General features: G+C 45.6%; 4 protein-coding genes across 8 annotated transcripts; 2 read left to right on the top strand and 2 right to left on the bottom strand.

The window, feature by feature from the left end:
- Positions 1-248: 248 nt before the first annotated feature.
- LOC308549032 (protein S100-A15A) lies at positions 249-3198 on the top strand (the record flags this gene model as incomplete). The annotated part of the gene is made up of 2 exons (XM_081121264.1): positions 249-398; positions 2975-3198. The coding sequence occupies 2 exons, from the start codon at positions 249-251 to the stop codon at positions 3149-3151; spliced, it is 327 nt and encodes a 108-aa protein (XP_080977390.1). The 3' UTR covers positions 3152-3198.
- Positions 3199-5368: 2170 nt separating this feature from the next.
- Positions 5369-15873, top strand: FCGR1A (Fc gamma receptor Ia). Of its 2 annotated transcripts, none has more exons than XM_081121073.1 (6): positions 5369-5542; positions 9742-9762; positions 10484-10741; positions 12960-13211; positions 14119-14403; positions 15209-15873. In XM_081121073.1, the coding sequence occupies exons 3-6, from the start codon at positions 10540-10542 to the stop codon at positions 15391-15393; spliced, it is 924 nt and encodes a 307-aa protein (XP_080977199.1). In that variant the 5' UTR covers positions 5369-5542; positions 9742-9762; positions 10484-10539; the 3' UTR covers positions 15394-15873. The 2 variants fall into 2 exon arrangements, with proteins under 2 accessions (XP_080977199.1, XP_080977198.1); XM_081121072.1 differs by lacking the exon at positions 5369-5542 and adding an exon at positions 9280-9356.
- A 3929-nt stretch (positions 15874-19802) lies between these two features.
- LOC308549425 (histone H2B type 2-F) lies at positions 19803-26106 on the bottom strand. Of its 4 annotated transcripts, XM_081121976.1 has the most exons (4): positions 25585-26106; positions 23359-23487; positions 21483-21978; positions 19803-19990 (listed from the first exon to the last, which is right to left on the bottom strand). In XM_081121976.1, the coding sequence occupies exon 1, from the start codon at positions 26065-26067 to the stop codon at positions 25687-25689; it is 381 nt and encodes a 126-aa protein (XP_080978102.1). In that variant the 5' UTR covers positions 26068-26106; the 3' UTR covers positions 19803-19990; positions 21483-21978; positions 23359-23487; positions 25585-25686. The 4 variants fall into 4 exon arrangements, with proteins under 4 accessions (XP_080978102.1, XP_080978099.1, XP_080978101.1 ...); XM_081121973.1 differs by having other exon boundaries at positions 19804-21978; XM_081121975.1 differs by lacking the exon at positions 21483-21978 and having other exon boundaries at positions 19804-19990.
- A 1090-nt stretch (positions 26107-27196) lies between these two features.
- On the bottom strand, positions 27197-27607 carry LOC308548882 (histone H3.2; the record flags this gene model as incomplete). The annotated part of the gene is made up of 1 exon (XM_081121035.1): positions 27197-27607. One exon carries the CDS (start codon positions 27605-27607, stop codon positions 27197-27199), a length of 411 nt encoding a protein of 136 aa, XP_080977161.1.
- Positions 27608-27818: the final 211 nt, after the last annotated feature.

The following is a 27818-nucleotide window of genomic DNA, read 5'->3' as shown; positions in this document are numbered from 1 at the left end:
CTGCTGAAGAACCCGTGAGGAGTCAAACACTGCCTGCCATAATTGGAGGCACAGAGGATGGGCAGGGAGGGGCCCTAGGACAAGGTAGGCAGGAAGGGGCAGAAGATGCCAGGAGGAAGGGCACCTGCTGGGGGCTGGCCCAGAGGAGGTGCTGCTCTCTCCCCAGATTCTGCACTGTCCTCAGCTGCTCCGCCTCCACATCTCTAGAGTCGGCCCTGTCCCTCTGCCGTCAGAGGGGCCCAGCTGCCATGACGGACACGCCAGTAGAGGAATCCCTCTTCCAAATCATCCACAGCTACCACCAGTACGCAGCCCGGGAGGGGGACGTGGAGACCCTGTCCCTGGAGGAGCTGAAGGCCCTGCTCATGGACAATGTGCCCCGCTTCATGGACAGCCTGGTGCGTGGGGCCTGGGTCAGATGGGGATGGAGTAGAGGGTTGGCTGTAGGGTTTGAAGAGAGGATTTGGGGACAGGGAGCCATCTCCCAGGAGCATTTGAACTTAGGGGAGGGAGTGCTGAGGGCAGGATCAGCGGCCAGAGGGAGGCCATTGGCTGGCTTTGTCTCCTGAAACTCCCTGCCTGGCCCCGCTGCAGCCCAAGCATCGCTAATCCCTGAAACTCCATCCTAATCCCAAACTGTCTGTTGCTCTGCTTGTTTTGCTTCCCGCAAGAACAGGTCCTAAGCCTTCCCTCTGCCCATAGGCCTTTTGGTCACTGCCCCTGCCCCAACCTGCCTTCGAATCCAACCCCTTCTCCTGGGGCACAAGCCTTCTCCTACTCCCACCCCCATGCTTGGGGAAGACAGTTGGGCTAAAGGGAAGCCAGGAGGGAGTAGGCATGGGCAAGTAAGAAATGGAGCTTCTCCTCCCCTCTTGTCCCCAGGCTGTCTCAGACCAGCCTGGGGGCCCAGCCCTGAATCTAGGCTGCTCAGACACCCTGCTCAGGCCTGCAAATCTTCTCTGCCATCAGGCCCAGCCATGCGATTACCAGTCTCCCTGGGGACTGCAAGGCCAACCTGAGTGTCTGCCCTCCGTGCCATGCCCCGGGGGTCTCTGGACAGTCATCTCCAGGGGACTACAGTTACCCTGACTCAAGGCTGCTGCATGCCAGGAAAAGCACCCCTAGGGGCCCTGCATGTCTCCCCCCTTGCCGACCTTTGGGGAACATCAGAGGAGAGAGTGTTAATGTCAGAAACATTCAAACCTGTGAAGAATTTTTGTGAGTTTATTTGAGCCAAACTGTGGACAATTGCTGGGAAGCAAAATTTCAATGGATTGAAATAATGCTCCAGAGAACGGCAGTTTTGCACCCTGCTTTATAGATTACAATCAAAGGAGAAGACACAAGTGGGTTATGTGAAATTCACTGGTGATAAATTAGGGAGGCTGGAGAAAGCAAAGTGTGTGTGTGTTGGGGAGGAACCTCTGGGATTGGATAAAAAGTAAAAAGATAGAACATACTTCTTTTACATAGGTGAGTACAGGAACAGTTAACAAGATAACAACGAGAGGATTCCTGGTCTCTGCCCTGGTGCATTGAGGGCCAGGAAAAAGGGGAAATTACTTTGTTTTGCAAAGGCTTGTGTTAATCAGGTATGTTATCTTAGGTGCAAAAGACAACTGACAGGCTTAGTTAGGGTGAAAATTAACCTTTGTTATGGAAAAATACTGCCTCCGGATGTGGCTACCAACCATAAACTACTTATGTTTAAAAAATTTTAATTTCAGACCACCCTTTGCGGTTATTTTAGGTCTCTGAGCTTGCAAGGCCACCATGCAGGCCTGCCCTGAGCTTTTCAGGTTTAGTATGTGGCTCCTTTTCATCCACAAGAATCTTGTCCTGAGTTTATTGGAGGGCAGCCACGAGGGTCACAGAGGGGGACTGGCATTAGTCCCCTGTTTCTAGGGAAACCTTTTCCCTTCCATATTACTGGGCTGTGTAAGGACTGCCAGGCCCTGCCACTCACCTGGGTATGGGGCCCACAGGGGCAGACACCTGGGCACAGGGCAGGCAGATGGCAGCATGGGCCAGGTAGGCTGAGTGAGGGAAGCCTGGGAGAGCCTTCTCAAGAAAGAGGCCTTCACATTCTCAGGTCAGACTGCTTTGTGGAGACAGATTATATGTAGCTGGTGGTGGGTGGTGGGGAGACAGAGGGTGCCAATCTGCCCCCAGGGATGGGAGCTGCCTTCTAGGCCCACAGCTGCTTACAGATGCAACAACTTCCCTCCCCTGGGGCTTTCTGAGGGCTGCACACTGGATTCCCCACCCCCAGCCCAATCCTGCTGAAACCTGCTTCACTGCCCCTGCCCCAGGCTGCCATCTCATCTTCACCCATCCTGTCTCCTGGATGCACTCAGACTCCTGGCTTCCTCCCTGCTGACTCTTCCACCTCAAATGCTCCTTTCCTCTCCTCCGCCCTCAGGGCCACCTGCTCTTGGACATCGGGACAGTTCCAGGGCCCATGGCATTGGCCTGTCCCTCATTCTGCACTTTCCTTAGGACACAGGCCAACTGTCATGAACAGTTCCTGGGCAAATGGCATCTCATGCAGAAATATGACACCACTGGGTGCCAACCCTGTAATGGTGCTAGAGATGCAGACATGAGGGACTGGTGGGTTCTGCCTTGGGCAACTCCCTGGATGAAGCCCCTGGTCTGGGCTGTCCCTGTGGGGGAACTTATAGCTCAGCTGGGAGGACAGACTTAAAAAGTCACCAGCAGAGGGCCAGGCGCTCAGCGCTGCTCACCCACTGTGGCCAGCCAGCAAGCAGTGCCGTCTCCATCATGTGCCCCATGTGGCCCAGGTGCCTGGCAACCCTCTGCCTCTTTTGCCTGATCCTGCTGCACACGGTGTCCTGGCGACTGAGTGGGTGAGGAGCTGTTTCCTGCGAGCCCCTGGCAGGCAGGGCCACGCTGTTTCCCTGCCCGTCTCTTCCCCAGCGGGAGGCTGGCTGACCCTCTGCCCCCTCCTCAGGGCCGGAAGGAGCCATACTTCATTGCCGAGCTCTTCCGGGCAGCAGACAAGGACAAGGACAGCCAGATCTGCTTCGACGAGTTCCTGTACATCCTGGGCCGGCTGCTGAGGGACTATCACCTGCAGTACCACCGGCAGCTGTGCGCCCACTACTGTGCCCAGCGGAGCCTCTACTAGGGGGGTACAGGCCCACTGGGCCTGCCCGAGGAGCCATGTGACCAGCCACGGGTGGCTGTGTGTGCCCGATGTGTGCGCACACACATGTGCACGCCTGCAGGAAGGACGCCTGGGAGGGAAGATAATAAAGCAACTTCACAGCAGCTTCTGGTGTCTCTCTGTTCATGTTAGAGCATCAGCAATGGGTCTGGGGGTGGGAGGTTTGGATCCCCCCAATAGGGGATCATCTATTTTGGGTGAGAGACAGAGCCCCTGCCTCCAGGAGCACCTGAGAGGAGAGACAGCCCCTGCTCTCAGCCTTCTGCGAGAGAGGAGCCCTCTCTCTTGGGGAGCTGACCCTCGGACATGTGATGTTTCATCACTCATTCACTACACCTACATGATGGGACAGGACGGGAGGGCAGAGGCACACTGGACACGAGCCCTGGCTTCGAAGGTCTCTTGTCTCTGGAGAGCCCCAAAGAATCAGTGCACAAAGGCAGAGCGCCTGGGAAGGGGCCAGGACAGGGTGGGAAGATGCTGCTGGTAACTGGCTGGGGAGGCGGGTGTCAGGGCCAGGCTGGGAGGGTTGACTGTGAGGTGGGTCTTGGGCAGGCCGAGTCAGAGTCGGGGGCAAGGGCACAGCCAACAATCCGGCCTGTTATGGGGAAGAGCCTGAGTGGAACTTGGGTGACTGTCAATTAGGGAAGTCTTCCTGGAGGAAAGACGGGTTGGGTCTGGTTTTACTAATAAAAAATGATGATAGATGTGGGTGTTACTCCAGCTCAGGGCTACTTGTGACTCACCGACCCAAGTCCTCCCTTGGTCCCTGCCGGCCCCCTGAGACCTGCCCCTGCCCTGTCTGTGCTGTCTGCTTTTCTCTCTCTCCCTGAGAGCTCAGGAACCTGAGGCACGGTCTCTCTGGGAGGGTCTCCTCTGCTTTAGGCCCTGCTACGGCTCATCTTGGTGGGATTCTTCTCTGAGGATTGTCTGGGAACCCACGTCCTAAACTTACTGCGGTGGAACGAGTTTTAAAAGAATGGAGCCCCAGCTGGTTTGGCTCAGTGGTTCAAGCATAGTCCTATGGACTGAAGGGTTCTATTCTGGTCAAGGGCACACACCTGGGTTGCACGCTTGTGGCCTTCCTATGGAAGGCAACCAATTGATGTGTCTCTCATCAATGTTTTTCTCTGTCTCTCCCCCCCTTCCACTTTCTCTGAAAAGCAATGGAAAAAATACCCTTGGGTTCGGATTAAAAAAAACCACTTTAATTAATCAAATGCTTTAATCTAACCAAGCGCTTTAAGCTAACCACGCCCTTTAAGATAATCAAGAGCTATAATCTATCCAAGCGCTCTAATGTAACCAAGCACTCTAATTTAATGAAGCCCTTTAATTAATGAAGGGCTGGGCTGGGGAGTCTCTCGCAGCTGCATTCAACTCTGGGCCACTGGGAATCACATCCATTCTGTTGTCCCTGTTTCAGAAAACTAAACTTCACTTTCAGCATTTTCATGCAGAGGCAAAAGAACCGTCGCGGGAGCCCACTGGCCTTTCAAACCCCCCCCCCCCCCCCCAATCGGGTTCCAGCTCCGGCTCCGGCCCCCCTGGCGTCCCTGGGGCGCTGGCATCTGAGGCGGAAGTGGAGCAACGCCGGGCCACCAACCCGCAGCGTGGCCTCCAGCGCTCACATTTTCCGAGGTTTGGGCGTTTTCAGGGCCGTCTGCCCAGCAACAGGGGTGGCTCCACCTAGCGGTGCCTGGGAGCCTGCTCTGTGCCGCCTTGAGGGCCCGGTTCCCGTGAGTCTCTGTGGCGCAATCGGTTAGCGCGTTCGGCTGTTAACCGAAAGGTTGGTGGTTCGAGCCCACCCAGGGACGCCTTTGTTATTCTTAAAAAGCCAAAACCAAACCAAACCTTTGCAGTTCTTCTTTCTTCCCCAACTCTCTCCACCATCACCGAAAACAGGTCCTGGGAGTCCAAAAATCCTCGTTTGTTTGGAAGAGTATCTCTTGGACACTTTCCTTATGCTTTTCAAATTAAACCGCGCCTGTCATTGCGGGGTTACGAATAACGTGTCTGAGCCCCAGGCGCCCCTCGCCGCCGCTCCCAGGCTGCGGACCCGCCCGCGCGGGCCCTTCCTGCGGGGCCGGGGGTCGGGGCTCCGGCTCTTCACCAACGACAGGCGCCTCGAACGGACCCAGAAACCGTAGGAACCGCTTCGCCCCCGGCCCGCTCCGTGGCGCTCTTTCCGCGCAGGCGCCTTCGTCTCAGCGCCTCTCCGGTGTCCCCCGGCCGCAGGGACCTCCCCCGGGGCTCCTGCTGTGGGCGCTGCTTCTGTTGGTAAACTGCTGACTTGATCCAGCCTTGCTTAGCTGGGTGAATCTACTCAAGTTCCTGTACTCTGCCTTTCCAGTAAGTTTTGTTTCACTTCCTCCTAAGAATTAACCTAGAGGCAGTGTGGGGGAAGAGAAACTAAGTTGTGGTGGCAAGAAATGCGTACACTCCTCGTAAGAGTCAGCCTTACCCATGTGGATTGGATACAACCCTAAAAAACAAAGTCGTTGTGCAGACATTTTCAAGGATTAAGACCACTATGTGCTGCTTATGATTTCCAGAAGCATAAGATTTTCATTCAAATAACTTTCTCCCATGACAAAGTATTGCTGAGTCCATCAATCCGCAGCTACCCACCCCTAGTAGTTCTGTGAGCTGAGAGCTTTTCAAAGTTCAGAAAAATTGGTCTGATTCCCACGAACCTTGATCACAGAGTGAAGGTTACCTATTGTCTGGACTGTGCTGGAGGAACTGTAGGCAGGAGCATTAGCTGAATCAGGAGTGGAAGCTTCCAGCTGAACTGGTATTGCATTGTAAAATGCTCTTCAAACTGTCCATTTTACTTACAGCAGCATTTCCTTACCAGCGCTCCATATGCCTCTTGTCATTGGTTATTACAAGAAAATATCGCCACCGTTATTTATCAATTCCTCAGAATATTGAAGGATAAGTTAGGGAGACATGCAACTATCATATGTTAAGATGTCCTATAAAGCCTGTCAACAAAAGGTCACTGCCACCAACTCAATGCCAACAGGACTTCCCAACTTAGGGTGCAGTAAAAGCAGAGACTTTATTCAGGTAAATAGTTTGCAAACCCAGGAGGCAGTAGCCTCTGGTGGAAACTTAGTACCTCCCCTTAGACAACAAGGAGGCTCAGTTATATAAAGTGCCCACCCTAGTCCCAGATTGCTCCATTTTTATGCAAATAATGGATCCAAATTTCCATAATTTGATTGGTTCAAACAACACTGCCCTGATTAGTCAGAATCAGGTGTCCTGAGTGGTTCTTATGGAGCTACTCTGATTGGTCACTAACGGTGCAAATAAGGATATAGATGTGCAGCTCTGATTGGACTGGGAAGGTCTCAGCCCGTTGTTTAAATTATGATTTCAGGGACTCTTTGATAAAGTTCTGCTCAGACTGCAGAAAGTGCATCAGGCTTGGCAGTCCAGTCTTTGTCTTTTCCCTGAAGAGGACCTCTGCAAACAATGCTAGCCTCTGATTATAAATTTGGGCCCAGTTAACAAGTCCTTTTTGACAGGTATATTCTTTCTCTAGGGTCAACATGCTGTAGTATTAAGACAGTATGGTATTGGCACAAGGATAAGAAAATTGCAAGTGAAACAGCATAGACACTAGGAAGAGAACCACATACATAAGAAAACTTAGTTTATGATAGAATTGACAGTTCATGTTAGGAATGATTTAAGCTTTTTAATGGTGCTGGGACAATTGGCTATATGTAAGTTAAAAAAGAAATTGGATACCTGCCTCATACCACATTGATATTATTTACAGATAGATTTAAGACCTTTGATATAATAAAACACCAATAAACCACAAAAGCACAGATATAGTCATCTCCCTATTCATGAGTTCTAGCTAGGATACTAAAGTTAAAAAGATCCTGAGTTTCCTGAGCCAGTGCCTGCACCCTTCTAGTTACCCTCTCTAAGCCCAACTTACCCCAAAGGAGCAGAGCTGTTAGGAGTCACATGTTATCTCCAACGCCGCAGGAGCAGTGAACTCTGTAACATGCAAGACATTGAAGAGATTCTGCTGAGGGATCTGGAGCCTAGGTTAGAAAAGAGGAAGGAAATTGTCTCTTCTGACCATTTTCATCATGTTTAGTTTTCTGGGAAATGCATCCAGAATTTTTGAAATGCATCCAGAATTTTTGAAGCAGGCTCTCTCTTTTCTCCCCTAGTTAGAAACTCTGGGTTTGAGGCTTATGAAAATCTAAGAATTCAAGGGAGGGGCTAATGTTTTATTGACATTCTATTCTGATTATGTTCTCCCTCTACTAATTATGTTACTTGGGGCTAGAATATGGCAAATCCCCATTTTTAAAATTGGTTCAAAGCCTGGCTAATCCCTCCAAAACTTGATCAATTGAAAACAGATTATTCTGCATCAGCCTCTATGGGATATGTGAGGAGTTACTCATCTCTAAGAGCTCCTCTAATACAAACTAGCCTCTGTTCCTCTGGCAATGCATGCAAGATCAATTTCCCACTTTTGTTTAAAAAACAAAAAGCCATCTTCCTGAAAGACATTGTGAATTTGGGGTGTTTATCTTGGCTAAGCCCAAGGAAATTAAGTATTTAATGTAAATGCTGAAGAGAAGAAAAAATAGCTGATATATGTAAGTGGAAATATCTGTAAGAAGGGAGTTTCAGAGTATAGATGGGAAGCTCTATGGCACAAAAGTGAGTTGGTTCCTGAGACAGAGTTGTTAAAACATAAAGAAATTTTTTAGGGATTTTGTTAAGAGAGAAAGAAAGTGAAACAGAAACCAGGATGAGTTCAGTGAGAGTAAAAGGGACTTAGGTAGCAATCTCACTGAGAAAATTAAAAATGACAACAAATAATGTTGTAGATTGAATTGATGGCCCCAACATCTCTACACTATCTTGAATCTACGCTATGTGCACAGCCTCCTGAGAGGCGGAAGGTACACACCTTCCCTGACCCTAGGCTTTGGTTCATCCATGTGACTTTCATTGGCTAATAAAATATGGGTGGAAACAGCATTTTGCAGAGTCCAACCTAGACCTTAGGAAGCCTTACACATTATCTTGCACTCCTTGTGCTTCCACAGTTGTCATGAGAAGAACACTGGCTAGCCAGCTACGTGTGAGGCAGAGCTGGCCGAGCCATCCGCCGCCCAGGCTGTCCTGCAGTTTTCATGTGAGAAATAAACGAAGTACCCTGAGCCTATGTGAGGCTGTGCACATAGTGTAGATTCAAAGTGGGGTGAGAAATTAGGGCTATCAATTCAATCTACAACGTTATTTGTTGTCATTTTTAATTCTCTCAGTGAGATTGCTACCTAAGTCCCTTTTACTCTCACTGAACTCATCCTGGTTTCTGTTTCACTTTCTTTCTCTCTTAACAAAATCCCTAAAAAATTTCTTTATGTTTTAACAACTCTGTCTCAGGAACCAACTCACTTTTGTGCCATAGAGCTTCCCATCTATACTCTGAAACTCCCTTCTTACAGATATTTCCACTTACATATATCAGCTATTTTTTCTTCTCTTCAGCATTTACATTAAATACTTAATTTCCTTGGGCTTAGCCGAGATAAACACCCCAAATTCACAATGTCTTTCAGGAAGATGGCTTTTTGTTTTTTAAACAAAAGTGGGAAATTGATCTTGCATGCATTGCCAGAGGAACAGAGGCTAGTTTGTATTAGAGGAGCTCTTAGAGATGAGTAACTCCTCACATATCCCATAGAGGCTGATGCAGAATAATCTGTTTTCAATTGATCAAGTTTTGGAGGGATTAGCCAGGCTTTGAACCAATTTTAAAAATGGGGATTTGCCATATTCTAGCCCCAAGTAACATAATTAGTAGAGGGAGAACATAATCAGAATAGAATGTCAATAAAACATTAGCCCCTCCCTTGAATTCTTAGATAAGCCCCAAACCCAGAGTTTCTAACTAGGGGAGAAAAGAGAGAGCCTGCTTCAAAAATTCTGGATGCATTTCCCAGAAAACAAACATATGAAAATGGTCAGAAGAGACAATTTCCTTCCTCTTTTCTAATCTGGGCTCCAGATCCCTCAGCAGAATCTCTTCAATGTCTTGCACGTTACAGAGTTCACTGCTCCTGTGGCGCTGGAGATAACATGTGGCTCTTAACAGCTCTGCTCCTTTGGGGTAAGTTGGGCTTAGAGGGGGTAACTAGAAGGGTGCAGGCACTGGTTCAGGAAACTCAGGATCTTTTTAACTTTAGTATCCTAGCTAGAACTCATGAATAGGGAGATGACTGTATCTGTGCTTTCGTGGTTTATTGGTGTTTATTATATCAAAAGATGGGAAGAGCGACTCTGAGGTAACATTAAGCCTGGAAGCATCATGTCAAAATAAAGCCCCATCAGTAACCCCTGTAGGCTGTTCAGTACCAATGGGAAAGGAGGTAAAGAAAAACTAGAGACCTAGGCTGGGCCCTTAGAGTCTATATTAATTCTGTCTCCCTAATTCTTTCTTACTTGTCGTTTTCCACCGATGAACTGATGACGTCTCTGTTGTTGGTCTCTTGCAGTTCCAGCTGATGGGCAAATATGTGAGTAATGTCTAACTCAACTTCTCTTCCTCTGGCACATCCCTGTTCCCAAAAGATAGGTTTCATTTTCCTAAAGAAGAGAGTATGGGGGAGAAGATAGAAAGGAGAAAGATTTATAAGTTATATGAAGTCCTCTTATATGTAGAGTATGATTTTGATAAAATCCTGGTTTTTAAGGTCTCTCTCTAAGATTTTCTAAATGAGCTCTGACCTCTGGACTAAATGCCTAGATAGCAGGAAAGGGCCAGAATTGCAAACATATAGAAGTAATTCTGGGTTTGCTTATATCCCTCAAACTAGTCACTTTTACAAGAAAGCTGAAGTTAGCAGGCAATGGAGGCTTCCAAGTGAGAAGTTTGAACCTTGATTTCCGATACAGATGCTAATTAAGGCTTGAGATGAACCCTCAGAGATATGGCAAATCGGCTTTAATCTAGTGGCACCAGTTTAAAACCCTGCTTCATTGTTTACCAACAGTGAGAACTAAATTGGTCATTTAATTCTCAGGAACCCGAAATCTGCAACACCCAGATTTAATAACATGAACAGAGCTCTCTGCAGTCGGGTCTGGACATTCTTAATAGGTAGCTCTTGCAGGTTCTCACTTGCCTGTTTTTCAATCTAATCTAAAATGTACAGTGTTTTCCTTGTGCTATCCACAAAACTTCACCAGTTGTTCAGAGCCTTTCCTTTTACTCCACTTGTTTTTGTTTCCCCCAAGCAAACCTTGCAAAGTCAGTGATCACCTTGCAGCCTCCATGGGTCAGTGTATTCACAATGGAAAGTGTAACCTTATGGTGTGAGGGACCCCACCTGCCTTGGGACAACTCTACACAGTGGTTTCTCAATGGCACAGCCATTCAGACCTCGACAGCGAGCTACAACATCACTGCTGCCAGTGCCAATGACATTGGCGAATACAAGTGTCAAAGAGGCCTCTCAATTCCAAGTGACCCAGTACAGCTGGAAGTCCACAGTGGTAAGTATGGCATGGAGCAGGAGGGCTGGAAATCACAAAGTCTTCCTTTGTGTTTTCTCCTTTCTGGATGTCAGGTGTGTGTGTGTGTGTGATAGTGTTGATTTATCTGAGTATGAGTCTCAGCTCTATGTGCCAAGCAGGTGTGATAAAGTCAAAATAATCAAAAGATCACATTAGAGTCCTTAAACTGTGCCCCCAAAGCACCCCTACTGGGACAGGTGTGAGTAGGGTATCTAGAGTAAAACTCAGACCCTAAGCTTTTGTCATTATTCAAAATTATCTAGTTTTCTTAAAAAAAAGTTATACCTGCCCATAATAGATAATACTAATTTGGAAAAATGTGCAATGATGAACAGTAAAGTCTCCCTCCCAGCCCAAACTCCTAGTCCCTCAGTCAGCTTCCACAGAAACAAAACTTAATAACATAGCCCGGCCGGGTGTGCCTCAGCGGTTGAGCATCGACCTAGGACCCAGGAGATCGAGGTTCGATTCCCTGTCAGGACACATGCCCAGGTTGCAGGCTTGATCCCCAGCAGGGGGTGTGCAGGAGGCAGCTGGTCAATGACTCTCATCATTGATGTTTCTAGCTTTGTCTCTCCCCCTTCCTCTCTCTGAAGTCAATAAGGAGATATTAAACAAACAAATAAACAAACAAACAAAAAAACCCAAACTTAAGTTTAAAATTACTTACTTTAAAGGATACTAGTATTATAGAGGATACTCTATTTACTATCCTACACCTTACTTTTATCACTTAAAATGCTGTGAAGGTCTGTTTATATTAATAGAGATCCACCTCATCTTTTCAAATGTTGCCATACTGCTGTGCTAGAATTGATTTAACCATTCCTCCCTAAGCTTTTAGTGTGTTTCTATTATTTGCTTTTACAAGCAATGCTGCAGTAGATGTCTTTATACATATCATCTGGGGCACATTTCATAGTGTATCTGTAAGATAATATCCTGGACATGGAATTACTGCTAGACTTTAAGCATTTTATTTTATTTTTTTACTGTAAGCATTTGAAACTTTGATGAATAGAAGCAGATAAAACCCTACCATCCACTTACACTTGTAAGGTTTCTACTTGTCAAGAGATGGATACTGCAATACTCTCTAGGAACAAATGTTTCATTATTCAGGACAAATCACTCAGATGGGTTATTTAGTTATTCAAAAGCATTAAGTTAAAACTTTTGTGTAATTGATAATGAAAAAGTGAATCCATGCTGAAGGCAGAATTAGATTTATGTGGACTAGACTGCCTTTGGAGGAAATGTGTTTTAGCTAAGGATTTCCAAGAGAAAACAACTGGTTCATGGACCTGAGTCATAATCATGTAGTTTAAAATGAGTGTCCCCATCCTACTCCAAAGTGATAAACATGGGGAGAAAGGTTTTTGAGTAGAAAATTAATGTGTGCTAAAAGCTGTATCCCTCAGTTTTTGATATGTAATACTCTTGTTATCTTTTAAGGCTAAATATTTTAAATTTCATTTATAACTTTCTTTCTCTCTTTCTTTTACTCATGACTTATTTAGAAGTGTTTTCAGAGGGTGGTTTTTTGTTATTTATTTCTACTTTTATGGCATTTTGGTCAGAATTTGTGTTAAATATGATATCAGTTCCCTGGTATTTGTTAAAAATTGCTTTGTAGTCTGGTATGTGCTCAGTTTGTATAACTGTGGCATGTGTGTTTGGGAAGTATGTGAATTTTCTCTAAGGTCCATGAAATTAAGTCTATTAATTGTCAGAATTCAGTTTCTTGTGGTTGGAAAAACTGCTGGAAGAGTCTCTCAGTCCAGACAGCTGAGACAGAGTCCTATATAATGTAACATCATCATGGGAGTGACATCCCATAACCTTTGTCATATTCTGGTGCTAGAAGCAAGTTATAGTTTCCAACCCACACTCAAAGGGATTGTACAAGGGTGTGATTTATTGAGGTCATCTTAGAATACTGCCTACCACGTATGATAAACTGTTTTTTTCCAACCAATGTCTAAGATCTGGAAAGGGAAGATAAGAAGGGCGGTGTACAGGGCTGCTGGTAGAGATTACTCTTCTTCCCAGCAAAGCTAAACTATATTTCAGGAATGGGAGCTAGGCCTCAGATTCAGCAGAGCTCTAGGTTAGAATGTTCAAGAAGAAAAAGCAAGCTTTGGCTTCTTTGTACCTCTGCCACTGTATGCATACATTTTGGGTTCACATTTTCTAGATTTGCTACTACTCCAGGTCTCTAGCAGAGTCGTCACTGAAGGGAAGCCTCTGGCCTTGAGATGCCATGGATGGAAGAATAAGCTGGTGCGCAATGTGGCTTTCTACCACAATAACAAGGGCATTAAGTTTTCTTATTGGGATTCTGAACTCACCATTCTGAAGACCAACCTGAATCACAGTGGCATCTATCACTGCTCAGGCCAGGGAAAACGTCTCTTCGAGTCAGCAAGAGTATCTATCACTGTAAAAGGTATTGTATCTGAATAGTCCCAGAGCTATAGTTTAAGGACCAGTGAAACCATCATAAATCATTGCTTTAATTTGCAAATGAAGAAACTGAACTCCAGGGAAGTAAACTGCCTTACTGGAGGCCACTAGATAACCAGTGGCTGGGTGGGGTCCAGAATTGAGGTCTTCCGGGTCCCAGTCCTTGACTCTTTCCAGCATACCACAGCGCCCCTTCAATAATCTCAGGAGCTAATGTCAAGGCCAGGGCATAGTGAGGATCCATTTCATCAACTTAATTTTAGTTGCAAGGAATAGAGACTCAGTCAAGGTAGAGAGAGAGTTATTGGAAAATAAGCCATGGAATCTCATGAAAACTCCATAAAAACAGACGCCAGGAAGACATTAGGACTTGCTTATACTTTCCATCTATATCTCAGGGAAAATGTGGCCTCTCTGGGTCCACGTCTTTTTGAACCTCTGCTAACTAAGCAGCTTCCTCTGTTCCAGTTGCATGTGGCTTTTATTGTGACTCTTTAATGGCCTCTGATCTCAGTACTCATAACCACCAGCACTTTTTTTCTGTCTGAAAAAGTTAATTCCTATGGAAAGAAATTATTGTCTCAGATTATCTTTTGGGGCAGAAACACAAGTAATGAGACACTGAACTGGCTAGTGTGTGGGTGTGTCCACTCCTGGTTCCCCATACCAAAGGGAAGCATGGGCTGTGTAAAGTACTCTCCCAGTAGGGTGTGAGCAAGCTGGTAACTGTATCTATGAGGAAACCCCAAGAATGCCTCTCTGCTGGAAGTGGGAAAAATTACGTTTTATGGATGCACTCTCTAGGGACAGGTTCCCAGAGGAGGAGGGGGTATATCTTCTGCAAAAAGAACCTTGACTCTGAATCAGGTAACTGTCAATGTTTTCTTTAGAGCTATTTCCAGTTCCAGTGCTGAGAGCATCCCCTTCATCCCCCCTCCTAGAGGGGAACCCGGTCACCCTGAGCTGTGAAACAAGGGTGCTCCCACACAGCCCTCCTGTGCAGCTCTACTTCTCCTTCTACGTGGCAAATAAGACCCTGCTGAGCCGGAACACGTCCTCTGACTACCAGATACTAACTGCTAAAAGAGAAGATTCCGGGCTCTACTGGTGTGAGGCTGCCACAGAAGATGGAAACATCATCAGGCACAGCCCTGAGTTGGAGCTTCAAGTGCTTGGTGAGTGAGAATGATTGGAGCTGACTGGTACAAAAGATGCTCCCTTGTCTCCTGTGGGACTGAGGTCTGTCCCAGGGGATTTCATGGCCTGGAAAGGAAAAAACCGATAAACAGGCCTTTTCACCCTTGATTCAAAACTTTACTATTCTCCTTATAAACATCATTAAATTTTCTGTTTTCTTTTTCATTTATTTTCCTTTCCTCTATTTCCTTCCTTTTGTCCTTCCTTCTTTTTTCTCCTGTATTTTCTATTCTCTCTCTCCCTCCCTTTTCTCTTTCTTCCTCTCTCTCCCCCTTCTCTCACCAACAATCTAATCAACAATATTGTCATAGGTATCGGGATATAAAGACACTGGGCTGCAGTTCTTACTTCAAGGGGCTCACATGGTGGATTGAGGAGATGGGGACTTTGTGGACTGCACATAAATACCTGCCCAAATGTCTATATCTGGCTGAGGTGAAGGGTTTGTGAGCTCCAGAACACAAACTCTGTGGGGGAAAAAAGTTTATCTTCAATCCAAATTTATTTCAAGCATTACATAGAAATAGCGGTTGTCTCTGAAATTAGGGAGCAAGTCCGCTGACAGGGCTCTGGCAGTCAAGGTCTTATGAAGAGCCTTCCCCTTGTCTGTACCCCTTGTAGCCCAGCTGGAGCCTCCTCCAGCTCCTTTCTGTCCCCTGACATTACTGGTGTCTTCACAGGGGACAGGCATAGCAGGTCTCAGGCAACCTTCTCTTACAAACATAACTCAGATCTCTCTGGTTTCTGAATAGCATTTCTTCTCTTTGTCATTTTCTTTTACAGGCCCCCAGTCATCAACTTCTGTCTGGCCTCATGTTCTGTTCCATCTGGCAACGGGAATAATATTTTTGGTGAACACTGTTTTGTGTGTGATAATACATAAGAAACTGCAAAGAAATAAAAAGTGGATTTTAGAAATTCCTTTGGACTCTGGTCATGGGAAGAAGGTAACTTCTTCAAGAAAATAGACATTTAGAAGAACCGAAATGGCAGGAACAAGAACAGCTGCAAGAAAGGGCACTCCAGAAGCCCCAGGAGGGGGGCAGCAGCTGCAGCTCAGTGGGTGCCCATAAATCAAGACAGTCCCTACCGCTTCCTCTCTGTGTGACCAACGGGGCAGGAAGCTCCAAAAGTTGAAAGACAGTAGAACTGTGAGTCCCATGGCATCAGACTAACTTTTAACTAAAGCAAATAAATGAGCTGACTTCAATGGAGATAAACTTGGAAACTTTATAATCAGGGATGATGTGAGACCTCCTCTAAAGCTACCCTTAAAGACTAGAAGTTGCCCGGCCGGGTGTGGCTCAGCAGTTGAGCATCGACCTAGGATCCAGGCGATCGGGGTTCGATTCCCGGTCAGGGCACATGCCCAGGCTGTGGGCTCGATGATGTTTCTACTTCCCTCTCTCCCTCTCTTTCCTCTCTCTGAAATCAATAAAGATATATTTAAAAAAAGACCAAAAAAAGACTAGAAGTCTAACTTAATTAACCTATTAGGTATTTTGAGCGATATTTCTGGGGACAGGTGAAAAGGTAAGTGTGTGCATATGTACAAGAGATAGAATGAGAGAACAGAGGGAGGATATGTGGGAGACAGTCAGGAATAGTATTGACCGAAATGAAGGAAACATGCTTACAAATCCTTCCGAGAGACTGAAAATGAGAGCTCGCATCTGTGGTCCTCGGGATGGCTGCTTCACAGCTTTTCCCCTTTAGCACATATACCCCGGCAGGGAATGCGCCCGTGTATCTTACAGAGACAAGGGGGTAACTCACGGTGAGAAATGGGGGTGTTGTTTTTGCCTTTCCATTTGAGGCTTTCTCATAACCTGAGTGCAGAGATGACCAGGGCTCTTCCTTGCCTGTCCTTGTTCCCTGCCCTATGGGAAAGCAGGGGTGCCTGCCGCTTTTCCTAATAAGTTAAATCCAGATCTCCAAGCTTGGGACCCGAAGGAGAAGCTTCAGGTGGGGAGGGGCAGTGACAGAGATGTGAGCTCTCGTTTTCAGTCTGTCAGAAGTATTTGTAAGCCCCGGTTCTTATCTCCAGATTTACTCGACAGGTCTGATTTTCTGGATGAGTACTAACTAGCTTCAAGATACACTGCTCTCTTGGCTCTGAAGATATATGTTACCCCCTTTCAGCAGGAAGCAGTTATGGAAGAGACCCTGTGCCCCTTTTCTCTGAAAGAATTCAGAGCCAAGATCCTGGAGGGGGGATGTGATAGGCAGTTAGACAGGAGCAGAACAAGGACAACGGACCAGGTACAAAAGGTCACCAGGGTGGAAAGCCCTGGATTCCTAGCAAAGGACAATTGTAGGGTGGGACCTCATCCCCAGGGCGGCCTACCTTCCTCTAGCATATTGTTGGTCATGCGGTTTGGAGCCCCTGACCTTTCCTCCCTCAAGAGAACATGTAGGCCTCAGTTGTGTTTCAGCTCCAGGCCCAGAACAGCAGCAAAACCAGCCTCGGCTGATCTCAGAACCAGCTGCAGTGGATAATGACCCCCACCCTGGTGCCGACCAGTCAGCGGAGACCACGACCCTGAAAGGACGCACCTGGAAAGCTGCTGCATTACGACGAGATCTTTCCCTGGGACCTCCCCTAAGGTCTCCATGCTTAAAACCATTAGGATGGAGGATCCAGGCTCTCCCTCCTGGGAGTTGCCCTCGCTTTTTCTTTGCCTTTGCCTTTCCCTTCTCTCCGCCCCTTCATGCCCCAGGCATGTTAGCATTAGCTTCCTCACCTTGCTTTGCCTCTAGAACTTGTTTCCTAAGCCCATTTCTTCTAGAAATTACTTCTTCCACCTCTGTAATTTTACCAAATAAATGTTCTCTTGCCAAAAAAAAAAAAAGATACACTGCTCTCACCCTGGCCAGTGTGGCTCAGGTGGTTGGAGAGGCATCCTATGCCACCGGAAGGTGACTGGTTCTATTCCCAGTAAGGGCACATACCTAGCTTGTGGGCTCAGTCTCCGGGTAGGGTGTGTACGGAGGCCATGGATCTTACCTTGATGTTTCTCTCACTCTTTCCCCTCTCCCTTCCTCTCTCTCTCAAATCAATAATAAAATTAAAAGATACACTGCTCTCCCACTTGGGCTCTATGTTGGAGACAAAATGTTTCCTTGCTACTCCACAACACAGCTGAGATAAAACAAATATATGAATATGACTTTACTAAAGCTTAGAAAAACCCCAAAAGGGTATTAACAAACGTAGCAACATAATTCTAGATTATTTGGTTTAAAAAAATGTAGTTTTTTTGCCAAACAAGGACACATCCCTGCCTAGCCTCTGGTCTGGCTCCACTTGGTAGGGCTCACCTTTAATACCCACCACCTGGACGTACCTTCAAGGAACTTGGGACTTGAAGTAGATGGAAGAGCACCTGAGCCCATTGCTTTCCTGATCTGTGGACAATGGGAATGCCCTCTCCCCCTCACCTTCAGAAAAAAGTACAATCATTATCATCTCAATAGAAGTCCAACAACTCCAACATTTTTATTAAAGGACATGGTCATATATAAAAGAAGTTTCCTTAATTGCACAGAATGTTTTGTCTTGTGGACCAGAGAAATGAGAATTGCAGGGAATGAGTCCCATAGGAAAAGATGCCCAAAGACGCTGTGTAGAGGGACAGGTCTGTCTAGAGAAGTCTCTAGCCTGAGGAACTGGGAATTAAAGCAGGAAGTGACACACACTCAGAGGAGAGAGCTCTGCCACCCTCACAAGGCGGAGAATTCTAGGGAAAGGGCCCACTAGGACAGAAGATCAGGGGGATACATGGATATAGACAGAGCACTAATGACCTGGGGTGAAGCTAAAGCACCATGAAGTGCTTCCTCCTCCCCCACTTTCCTTTTATGCTCTCAATTTTCCTACGCTTGTAATCTTTGTCACAGGTGTTTTTCCCCCTCATATATATTTTATTGCTTAATTGATTTGATTAAATTAATTTAATTGAACAATTTGCACTTGTCTACCCTTATTCCTGGCATATAACTGTGCCAGGAATACGTTCTTGGAGGTCTCCCAAATTGACACCTGCCTGTTCCCAAGTCTTAGTGCTGGGTCTGATCAAGGCCTGGCACTACCTCATAGTTTCTCCAGATAGATGCCCAGGCCTCAAATTTTCCTACAGGGGCAGGGTACCCTCTCCCTGGCACTTGTCCCTATATATTTAAGTGTTCACTCCTCTTTATTTTTATCCCATCCAGTACTGGAAACATACAAGCCACATGTGGTTATTGAGCACTTGAAATATGGCTAGTATGACTGAGGAGCTGAATTTTTAATTTTATTTGAATTTAAATAGCCACCTATGGCTAGTGGCTACCATACTGGATGGTACAAATCTAAAGGATGGAAGTGGTCCCCATAATGTCTCTATTCAGTTAAGCAGCCTGGTCCCTGCAGAAGCTTAGATGGATTCTGGAGATGATTGCAAGCTCAACTAAGTAGTAGCCACAGTCCTAAGCTGCCATGCCAGGTGTGGTAGCTTTACTAGAGAAAATTAGGTATTTGACCAGTGATTTGCGTTTTCTACCTGAATCACAAACACATTTATATTCATATGGAATGTACAACATACAATATACAGTCTGGCCCCAGAGCTAACTCATTCTCACCTTTGTCATCCTGCAGAACTTCATATTAATCCATTACATTGGTGACATTATGTTAATTAGGCCAGATGAACAAGATGTGGCCGACACATTGGAGGAGTGGTGCTCCAGAAGGCGGGAGATAAACTCTGAAAGAGTCAGGGGATGCCACATCCCTAAGTTTTAAGTCCAGTAGTCAAGACCTTACCTCAGAACTGTATTTTTGTGTCCTGAACCTTCTACCTAAAAGAAAGCACACTTGGTGGGTCTGTTTAGATTCTGTAAGCAGAATATTCCACGTCTAAGGATCCTTCTTTGGCCCATACCAGGTAATACTGAAAGCTGCCAGCTTTGAATAGGACCTGGAGCATCTGAAAGTATAGGTGTAGATATGAAAAAACTCCATCTCTGCGTCTGGAATTTCATTTCATTTTGAAGTTTCGTGATGTGACCTTTGACTAAACTTGCTGTCCTTAGCAACCGTATCAAAGCCTTCTAATTGATGATTATTTGTGTTTCTTAAAATGTAGCTCTAAATATTTTGTTAGTAACAGCTGGAATGTCATGACAACTGACTTTGTGATAGTACTGATTATAAATAATCATCTATCACAAGACCATCAGGTTCTCCTTTTCCACCTACTCCTTCCCACATACCCTTCTTTCAGTTTATAAAAGAAATGCATATCTCTCACCCATCCCAAATCATAATACATTGCCCTGGATATAAAAAAAATGTGAGTGTACCAAAGACAAAGGCACTATAAACCAGAAATAAGTTTTTGTATCTTTCTTTATCTTATAGTCATGGGTGTTAGGCGAAAACCTATGTGTTAGAAATGGACATGTTGACTCATGTTGAGATGTTCTGAATCATGGTACATTGTAGCGGAAGGGCAGAATTTATGACAACTTTCACTTAAAGATTTTGCCTCTTCTTTATATGGCTCCCGAGGGAGAGTCCTATGAGAGAAAGGCAGAGTATAAGTAAGAAATATTGATTACCAAACCTTATCTAGGCAACAAACTTACGCACTGCTCTACACCTGATCTATTCGTCTGTGAATTCGGCTGTATCAGAATAAGCTAGGGTACATCTTCAAGTAAAAGGAATACATTGAAGGTAATTTGGTGTTTTATATTTTCTCAAATAATTTAGGAGAAATTGTTTCATTAATTTTACCAAAAACTTAAGTACTAGATATTGTAAACCCATACAATATTCATGTTTTTTTAAAAAATTTATCTTTATTGTTGAAAGTATTAGATACCCCCCCATTGACCCCCTCCACCCCACATCCGCCACCCCCCCAGGCCTTCACCACACTATTTTCTGTGTCCATGGGTTATGCATATAAGCATATAAGTTCTTTGATTACTCTCTCCCCACCCACCCCCGACTTCCCACTGAGATTCATCAGTCTCTTCCATGCTTCTGTCTCTGGATCTATTTTGTTCCTCAGTCTATTTTGTTTATTAGATTCCACATATGAGTGAGATCATGTAAAACTGAATCAGGAAGAATCACAAAACCTGAATAGACCAATAATAACTGATGAAATCGAAGCAGTTAAAAAAAAAACTCCCAGCAAACAAAAGCCTGGTCCAGGTGGCCTCACAGGGGACCTTTCTAATTCTTTAGGTTGTAGGGTTAGTTTACTAAAAATTTTTCTTGCTTTTTGAGTTAGGCCTGCAGTGCTGTGAACTTCCCTCTCAGGACTGCTTTCGAGGTGTCCCACAGATGTGGGGTTGTTGTGTGTCCATTTTCATTTGTTTCCAGGAAGTTTTTGATTTCTTTCTTGATCTTCCTGGTAACCCATTCATGTTTAATAACATGCCATTTAGCCTTCCGTGAGTTTGAATGTTTTTGAGTGTTTTTACTGTAGTTGTAGTATTGTTTTTACTTGGTTTCAAATCAGCTTGCCATCACCCACCGATCATTTCTCTATTCCCAACTGGGATGTGTTAGTAGATTCTACTGTAAATCGGCTACTTAACAAAGTTATTAATACATATTTTTAGCTCCACATTTAACTAGCGGTGAACCCGGCTCGGAGATGAACAGACATTGGAGATGGACAGACATTGCTGAAGCTCATTGCGGTAGCTCTCCAACCAGCAGAGACGGTGAGCTCCCAGCGCGGCCCGCGGAAGGCCGCTGGCGCCACCCTGTGGTCACGTATGCACATTGCGACCTGAGCTCGCCAAGGTGGCCGCTGCGCGTGACCCAGTTGCGCGAAACTAACAGGGGCACCCTTTCCGCAGCCTCCCCCAAAATCCCGTGAGAAAATTTTGTTTCCTCAGAGCGGGTAGTGGCAAGAAATCAGTTCTAGAGTGCGTTGGCAGCATCAGCAGTGCGAGCAGAGGAAAGCAAGGGGTAGTGCTTGTCCGATCCCCGCCCCCCCGTACGGAAAAGAACACCCAACTCGTGAGCCGCCCCCAAATCTCGCCGTACTTGTTTACTCGGGGCCGGCAGGTGTGAGAAGCGGGCTCCCAAGTGGGCCGGGTCAGGAGCGGAAGGAAGCTTCGCAGGGAGCCAAAGGCAATGGCCTCAGCCAGGCCCGGGTGGGAGGGACAACCCGACTGCTCACGGACCCGGCGGCAGCGCCACCCCGCGGCCGCCTGTAGAGGTTGCAGCCTCTGCCGCCGCCTAGCGCAGGGGCTGCTGGAAGGCCTAGAGCACGTGGGGTGAGCGCTCCGCCCCGACGCCGCGGAAGCCCGGCCTGGGCGACTACGGGAAGCGAAAGGGCTCCAGCCGGAGGATCCTGGCCCTCCCGCAGTGCCCCAAGAAAGAGGCCGCGGCAGCAGGTGGAGAGTGCGAGATGGCGGTCCTGTCAAGTATAGACCACGTTCCTGCTGGTTCTTCCACCATCAGAGCAAGGAAGGGACCCCGGGCCGGCAGAAGCAGCAGGCTTGTGTGCAGGGAGCCTCCAGACTCTTCAGGGGCTGCTCTGAAATGCAATGGGGAACCACGGGACTTCACCCTCAGGGCTCCAAGGCCCATTTTATCCCGGATGACAAGGGTTTCTAGGACTGAGAAAAAGGCTGTAGGGAGGAGGGTGGGTGGATGGGTTTGGGGGGAGGGAGGTGAGTAGTTCTTTTCTTCGCCTTTAGATTTAGCAGGGACAATACCCAGGGTCTGTTGGACCTACCGAGGCTTCATTTTAGAGGCTCTTGGGTCCACCCTGTAATGCCTAGGGCTTCCAGACCTAAGCACCACACTGCAGTGTAGACAGTTATAGAGAACAGGCAATGGGTTGTGAGGAGAGTGGGTCAATAAACTGATTCCATTGACTCAGCTGAGAAAAATTTGAGAATCATACACAGGGTGGGGCAAAAGTAGATTTACAGTTGTGAATACATGAAGCAGTTTATACTTCTATTATTATTTTCTATAAGAACTGTAAACCTATTTTTGCCCTATCCTGTGTATGTGGTATTCAGCACCATAGACAAAATAGAAGAGAATGTAAATAGAAAGTACAGATAGAAAACAGAAGAAAGGTCTACGGCTGAATCCTGGGACGTGCCAAATCTTGAAGGTTGTGTAGAAGAGTTAGCAGCAAAGAATGTGGACAAGGAATTGCTGATGAGGCAGGAAAAACAGAAGTGTCTCAAGAAAGAGTGATCAACTATGTCAAATTCTCTTAAGACTTGGATTAGGAGTGGGATTGTCTTAAGTCTAGCTCTTTAGAGGGAGGGGGTATCATAATACTGACTTTTCTAATTCATGAACATGATATAACTCCATTTATTCATATCATTGTTAATATTACACAAGTGTTATATAATTTTCTTTCTACAAGTTTTGTTCTTTTTGTTGATTTCCAGGTTCTTCAATACCATTACTGTAAATGGTATTGTTAGAAGCTTAAGAAGTGATTATTATCAGCCTCCTAGTTATAATAGTATAAGAACTAAAAGACCCTAAGAGAACTGTGTATTAGGCTTGGCAGGATGTTAAAAAAAAACACCTCTGGAAGTTGAAAATCTGGGTCTCTGTAAGGTTGTCTTTTTTAGGTACAGACTTCTTTGTTAATGCACACTAGCAGTAAAATGGGAGCCAATAAAATTGCTGTACTTCCTTTATTCCTCATTTCTTGCTTTGTTTCTAAATATGGGTTCAAAATCCCCAAAGGGTAAAAAGCTCATCTTCATGCCTTCCCCTTTCATCTCCATAATACTAAGCACGTGATACTCCTTAACCCTTAGAGAGGAAGAAAAGAAATTGTGAAGAGGGAGCACATGTTAAAGGGAGGGATTTTCAAACATGTTATGTGAATTAATGGAGGTATAAAATCTCTAAAAAACACTAGAAATAACTGGCTTACACATTCTGGAGAAATACATTTCCCAAATGTGCTCTTTGAGAAGGTAATTTTGAAGAAGCGTTGAAACAGCTATCATCTGGAGTTTGGCTGTGACTTTGAGGCCCACTTCTGGAGAGGCAGAATAAAGCCCTTGAAGAGAAGAAACAGGCATTTACAAAAGGTTTGTATATTGTGTCCATAATATCTTTGTCATCATTATCTTGATCAATTTATGTAATATAGATATTGTCTCTCCCCTCAAGGTAAAACTGTCTGGGCCTGGTGCTTTTTGAAAAATTTTTAATCCTCACCCGAGGACATACTTAGAGAGAGAGAGAAACATTGATTGGTTGCCTTCCGTAGGCACCCCTTCTGGATCAAACGTGCAACCCAGGTACGTGCCCTGACCAGGTATCAAACCAGCAATCTTTTGGGAGGATGCTCCAACCAACTGAGCTGCTCTGGCTGGGCTTAAGGGTATAGATATTTGCCTGTCTTTTTAGTTTCTCCTATATCTATGTTTTATTCATATAGTCTACTTTTCTTAAGGCAAATTTGGTCATTTGTATCTTAAATATTTTGCCTATATTTGCAAATATATCAAAATATACATACCAATCTCAATGTCTTCTATATCTAATGCTGCTATTATTTGTGTAATGTTTCTCTTTCAGTACTAAATTTGCCAAAGGATAAACGCTTTAATTTTTTAAAGAAACAGATTTTGGGTTAATTGCTTAATTCTATTTTAGGGGAATGGGAAAGTATGATCTCTTCTATTGCTTTCTGCTTCTTTCCTAATTTATTTTTTCTACTTTCCTCAGGTTTTGTTGTTCCTTTATTGGCTTTTAAGTTAAAAGCTTAATTCATTATTTTTAATCTATTTTCTCATTTTAAAGCTCTGATTTTCCTGATCTCTTCATGCAGGTTTATAATACATAGTGCTCCATTTCTAAAAAGTAATTTTATTTTAATGTCCTCTTTAACCTATATGCTTTTCCCTAATAGTATAGATCATGGAGAGCATTTTCAGTTATTTCATTGCATTATGATTAGTAAATGTCTTGCATGGTTTCAGCTTTTTCAACATTTGTTGAACTTCCCATTTGTCATTTCACACATGGTCAGGTTCTACCAGTATTCCATGTGAATTTCAAAATAGTGTACTTTTTCTATTTTAAATATAGTTATTAATCTTGTTAACCATACTCTTCAAATCCTCTATATCAAGTTTTAGTCGACTTGAGCTGACACTCCGAGGTGTATATATGTTAACATAAGTACCACTGACTTGATTTTTAAAAATCTTTGTAGGCACATTCATGTGAGTATATGCATATGTGCGTCTAAGTTAAGTGCCAACAATTTATGATCACTCCTTACAGGACTGCTGCTTTGGGGAACTTGGAATATCCCTCTTTTAGTGCTTTTTATGCCTATACATGTTATATATAGTTATTTAAACCTATGCTTTCCTAAACAACTCCTAGAGTAATAATATCTGTATCTTCTTCCTGAATATAACGTAAATCTTAGCTTGCTTTATTTCTCTTTATTCTTGTACCCCCCCATGTCAATGTCACCTGGAATTTGAATTCCAAGTTTAAAAAAACAAAAAACGGGGGAGGGGGGGATTTACACCCAAAGATGTTTGCATTTGAAGTAGTTCTGAGATCTTGTTTGTTCAAAAAACATTACATAAAATGTGGAGCAGAAACCACAAATGCAGAAATTCATGACAAGAATCTACTATTTCTAAATGTCCCATGGAGTGGGGGTCAAAATGTCTGGTTGAATTACTGGGCAGGAAAGTAGGTGCTAGGTCTAAACTTATGTGTAGACCAACAACCTAGAGCATGTGGCTTTATTGGGTAAAAATTGGCTAAAGACGATTAGAAGCTAACAAGTAGAAAAAACAGTGGAAAAATAAGCTTTCTACCTGTACACGCTGGGGAAAAATTAGGGTTTAGCGTACTTACTTAAAAACACATCCAGGGGTACAAGGAACCCTCGCCACCCAAGAAACTTATGGAATAATATCCATCCCGCGGCTTCTGTGCTTAAGCTTCCATTGAGGACCTCTTAAGGAGCTTCGAGAACTAATTTCTTGAGAGCTAATCACTTCTTACAGAGTCGCGCGACTAAACAATACCACTTTCCGAATTTTAACAAGGAAGGGAATATAATCCTTTTTACGGCCCGAACGGGTTCGTGACCACGGGCCCACCCACCTAACCAAAAGCTTACCTATCTCCCAACAAGTGTTTACAGCCGCTTCTCCGGTAATTGAAGTGGCTCTGAAAAGAGCCTTTGGGGTAAAGTAGCTGTTCTATAGCACTTCTTGCGCGCTTATTTAGAGCTGGTGTACTTGGTGACGGCCTTGGTGCCCTCAGAAACGGCGTGCTTGGCCAGCTCGCCGGGCAGCAGCAGGCGCACGGCCGTCTGGATCTCCCGGGACGTGATGGTCGAGCGCTTGTTGTAATGCGCCAGGCGGGAGGCCTCGCCAGCGATGCGCTCGAAGATGTCGTTGACGAAGGAGTTCATGATGCCCATGGCCTTGGACGAGATCCCGGTGTCCGGATGAACTTGTTTCAGCACCTTGTACACGTAAACGGAGTAACTCTCCTTTCGGCTGCGCTTGCGCTTCTTCCCATCCTTCTTCTGCACTTTGGTAACCGCTTTCTTGGAGCCCTTCTTGGGAGCGGGAGCAGACTTCGCAGGATCTGGCATCTTCGCAAAGAGAACGACCACCCAAGAGTAGAACCAACTGCGACTACCGCCGAGTTGGTTGAGCGCCATTTATAGAGCCTATATGCAAATGAAGTCTCAGGCAGTACTGCGTTGTCATTGGTTGACTTCCAATAGTGGCGTCATAGAGGTGGAGCCCAAGTAAATAAGGTACTGCTCGCGCTCTCTCAGTGGCCATTAGAACAAAAGTCTTGTCAACCAATCAAAATGTGCCATTTCACACTGACCAGTAAATTATCTCAAGTGATAGTATCTAGTTTGGGATCTTTTTTGCTGTTGCCTTTCTCATTCAATATAGACTTAAGTATGGAAGAGATTTGCAGCGCCAGCTAAAGACAAATGAACTTCCTTATTTTTGCATTGTTTTGCTCTCTACTTTCTGGAAGTTCGTTTTGATTTTTGGAAAAATAGCTTACATTTTTAAAAAACCTCCGTTTTTTTCCCACCTGAAATTCCCATTCCGTTGTACGACACCTGTATTATGCAGTGAAGATGAATACTATATTAAAAATTGGGTTTATGTAGTTCTTAAGCACAAAGCAGGAAACGGTTTCCTAATTTTTAAAAGAAATGTCTCTACTCCCACCCCTGTCCTCGGGACTCAGCAGTGTCTTACCCCAATCCTTTGTTAAAAATCCTGGCGACTACTTGGGGATCGAGGACTTTACCTGTAAACACCCGGTATGGTCCCGGTAACCAGAACGAATTGGAAGCCCAGAATACCATTCGAAGCTACTAATGATCTTCGAAAGGTATCAATCTGTACTCAGATTTGTGCTAACGTTTTGTACTAGCACTTTTGAAGTTATGAACGGCTGCTAACAGTGGATTGCAGTCTTGCAAATTTCTCCTTTACTAGCTAAGGTTGGCCTTCCGGATTTGAAATCAAGCCAGCGTGTTAAAGCGAGGTGGAAACGTAGACCGCCGTTTCATCTACCCCGGTCAGCCGGCCCAAGGTCAAACCAGGGTATTGGCCGATGTAGGTAGAATGTACCCTCTACCTACAACACCGGTGTACGAGATGCCTTAACTGAAAAGCTGTTACAGCCGCTTTAAGGAAACGTGGGTGGCTCTTAAAAGAGCCTTTGGAAATTGCTTAAAGCCGTTTGCTTTAAGCCCGCTCCCCGCGGATGCGGCGGGCCAGCTGTATGTCCTTGGGCATGATGGTCACACGTTTGGCGTGGATGGCGCACAGGTTGGTGTCCTCGAACAGCCCCACCAGGTAGGCCTCGCTCGCCTCCTGCAGCGCCATGACGGCCGAGCTCTGGAAGCGCAGGTCGGTCTTGAAGTCCTGCGCGATCTCGCGCACCAGGCGCTGGAAGGGCAGCTTGCGGATCAGCAGCTCCGTGGACTTCTGGTAGCGGCGGATCTCGCGCAGCGCCACGGTGCCCGGGCGGTAGCGGTGCGGCTTCTTCACGCCGCCCGTGGCCGGCGCGCTCTTGCGGGCCGCCTTGGTGGCCAGCTGCTTGCGCGGGGCCTTGCCACCGGTCGACTTGCGAGCAGTCTGCTTGGTACGCGCCATGACGCCCCCGGTGTTTTTTTTCAGGGCGCCTAGGCAGGCTTATTTATAGATATAGCCTCGCTTTGATTGGACCAAAGCGCTCCCGGGATTTCCAGAGTTGTGATCGCATTGGCTAGAATTCAATCCTGTTTACTAGGACTGAAGATTCTTATGCTGATCTTCTCTTCCTTTATTACTCCTCCTTGGTTACTTTTTTATAACCTTATCGATC

This window comes from Miniopterus schreibersii (assembly GCF_964146895.1).
Source record: "Miniopterus schreibersii genome assembly, chromosome: 19".
In the NCBI taxonomy this organism is placed as follows: Eukaryota; Metazoa; Chordata; class Mammalia; order Chiroptera; family Miniopteridae; genus Miniopterus; species Miniopterus schreibersii.
Note: the sequence above shows the minus strand (reverse complement) of the source record. Positions and strands in the feature narration are given on the sequence as shown.

What these genes read in the sequence shown, in the direction of transcription:
- FCGR1A (XM_081121072.1), top strand. Translation starts at nt 9,326, where the DNA reads ATGTGGCTCTTAACAGCTCTGCTCCTTTGGG. An exon ending in ACAGCTGGAAGTCCACAGTG is followed by an intron (nt 10,742 to 12,959) that starts GTAAGTATGGCA and finishes CACATTTTCTAG; the next exon opens with ATTTGCTACTACTCCAGGTC. An exon ending in GTTGGAGCTTCAAGTGCTTG is followed by an intron (nt 14,404 to 15,208) that starts GTGAGTGAGAAT and finishes TTTCTTTTACAG; the next exon opens with GCCCCCAGTCATCAACTTCT.
- LOC308549425 (XM_081121976.1), bottom strand. Translation starts at nt 26,067, where the DNA reads ATGCCAGATCCTGCGAAGTCTGCTCCCGCTCCCAAGAAGGGCTCCAAG.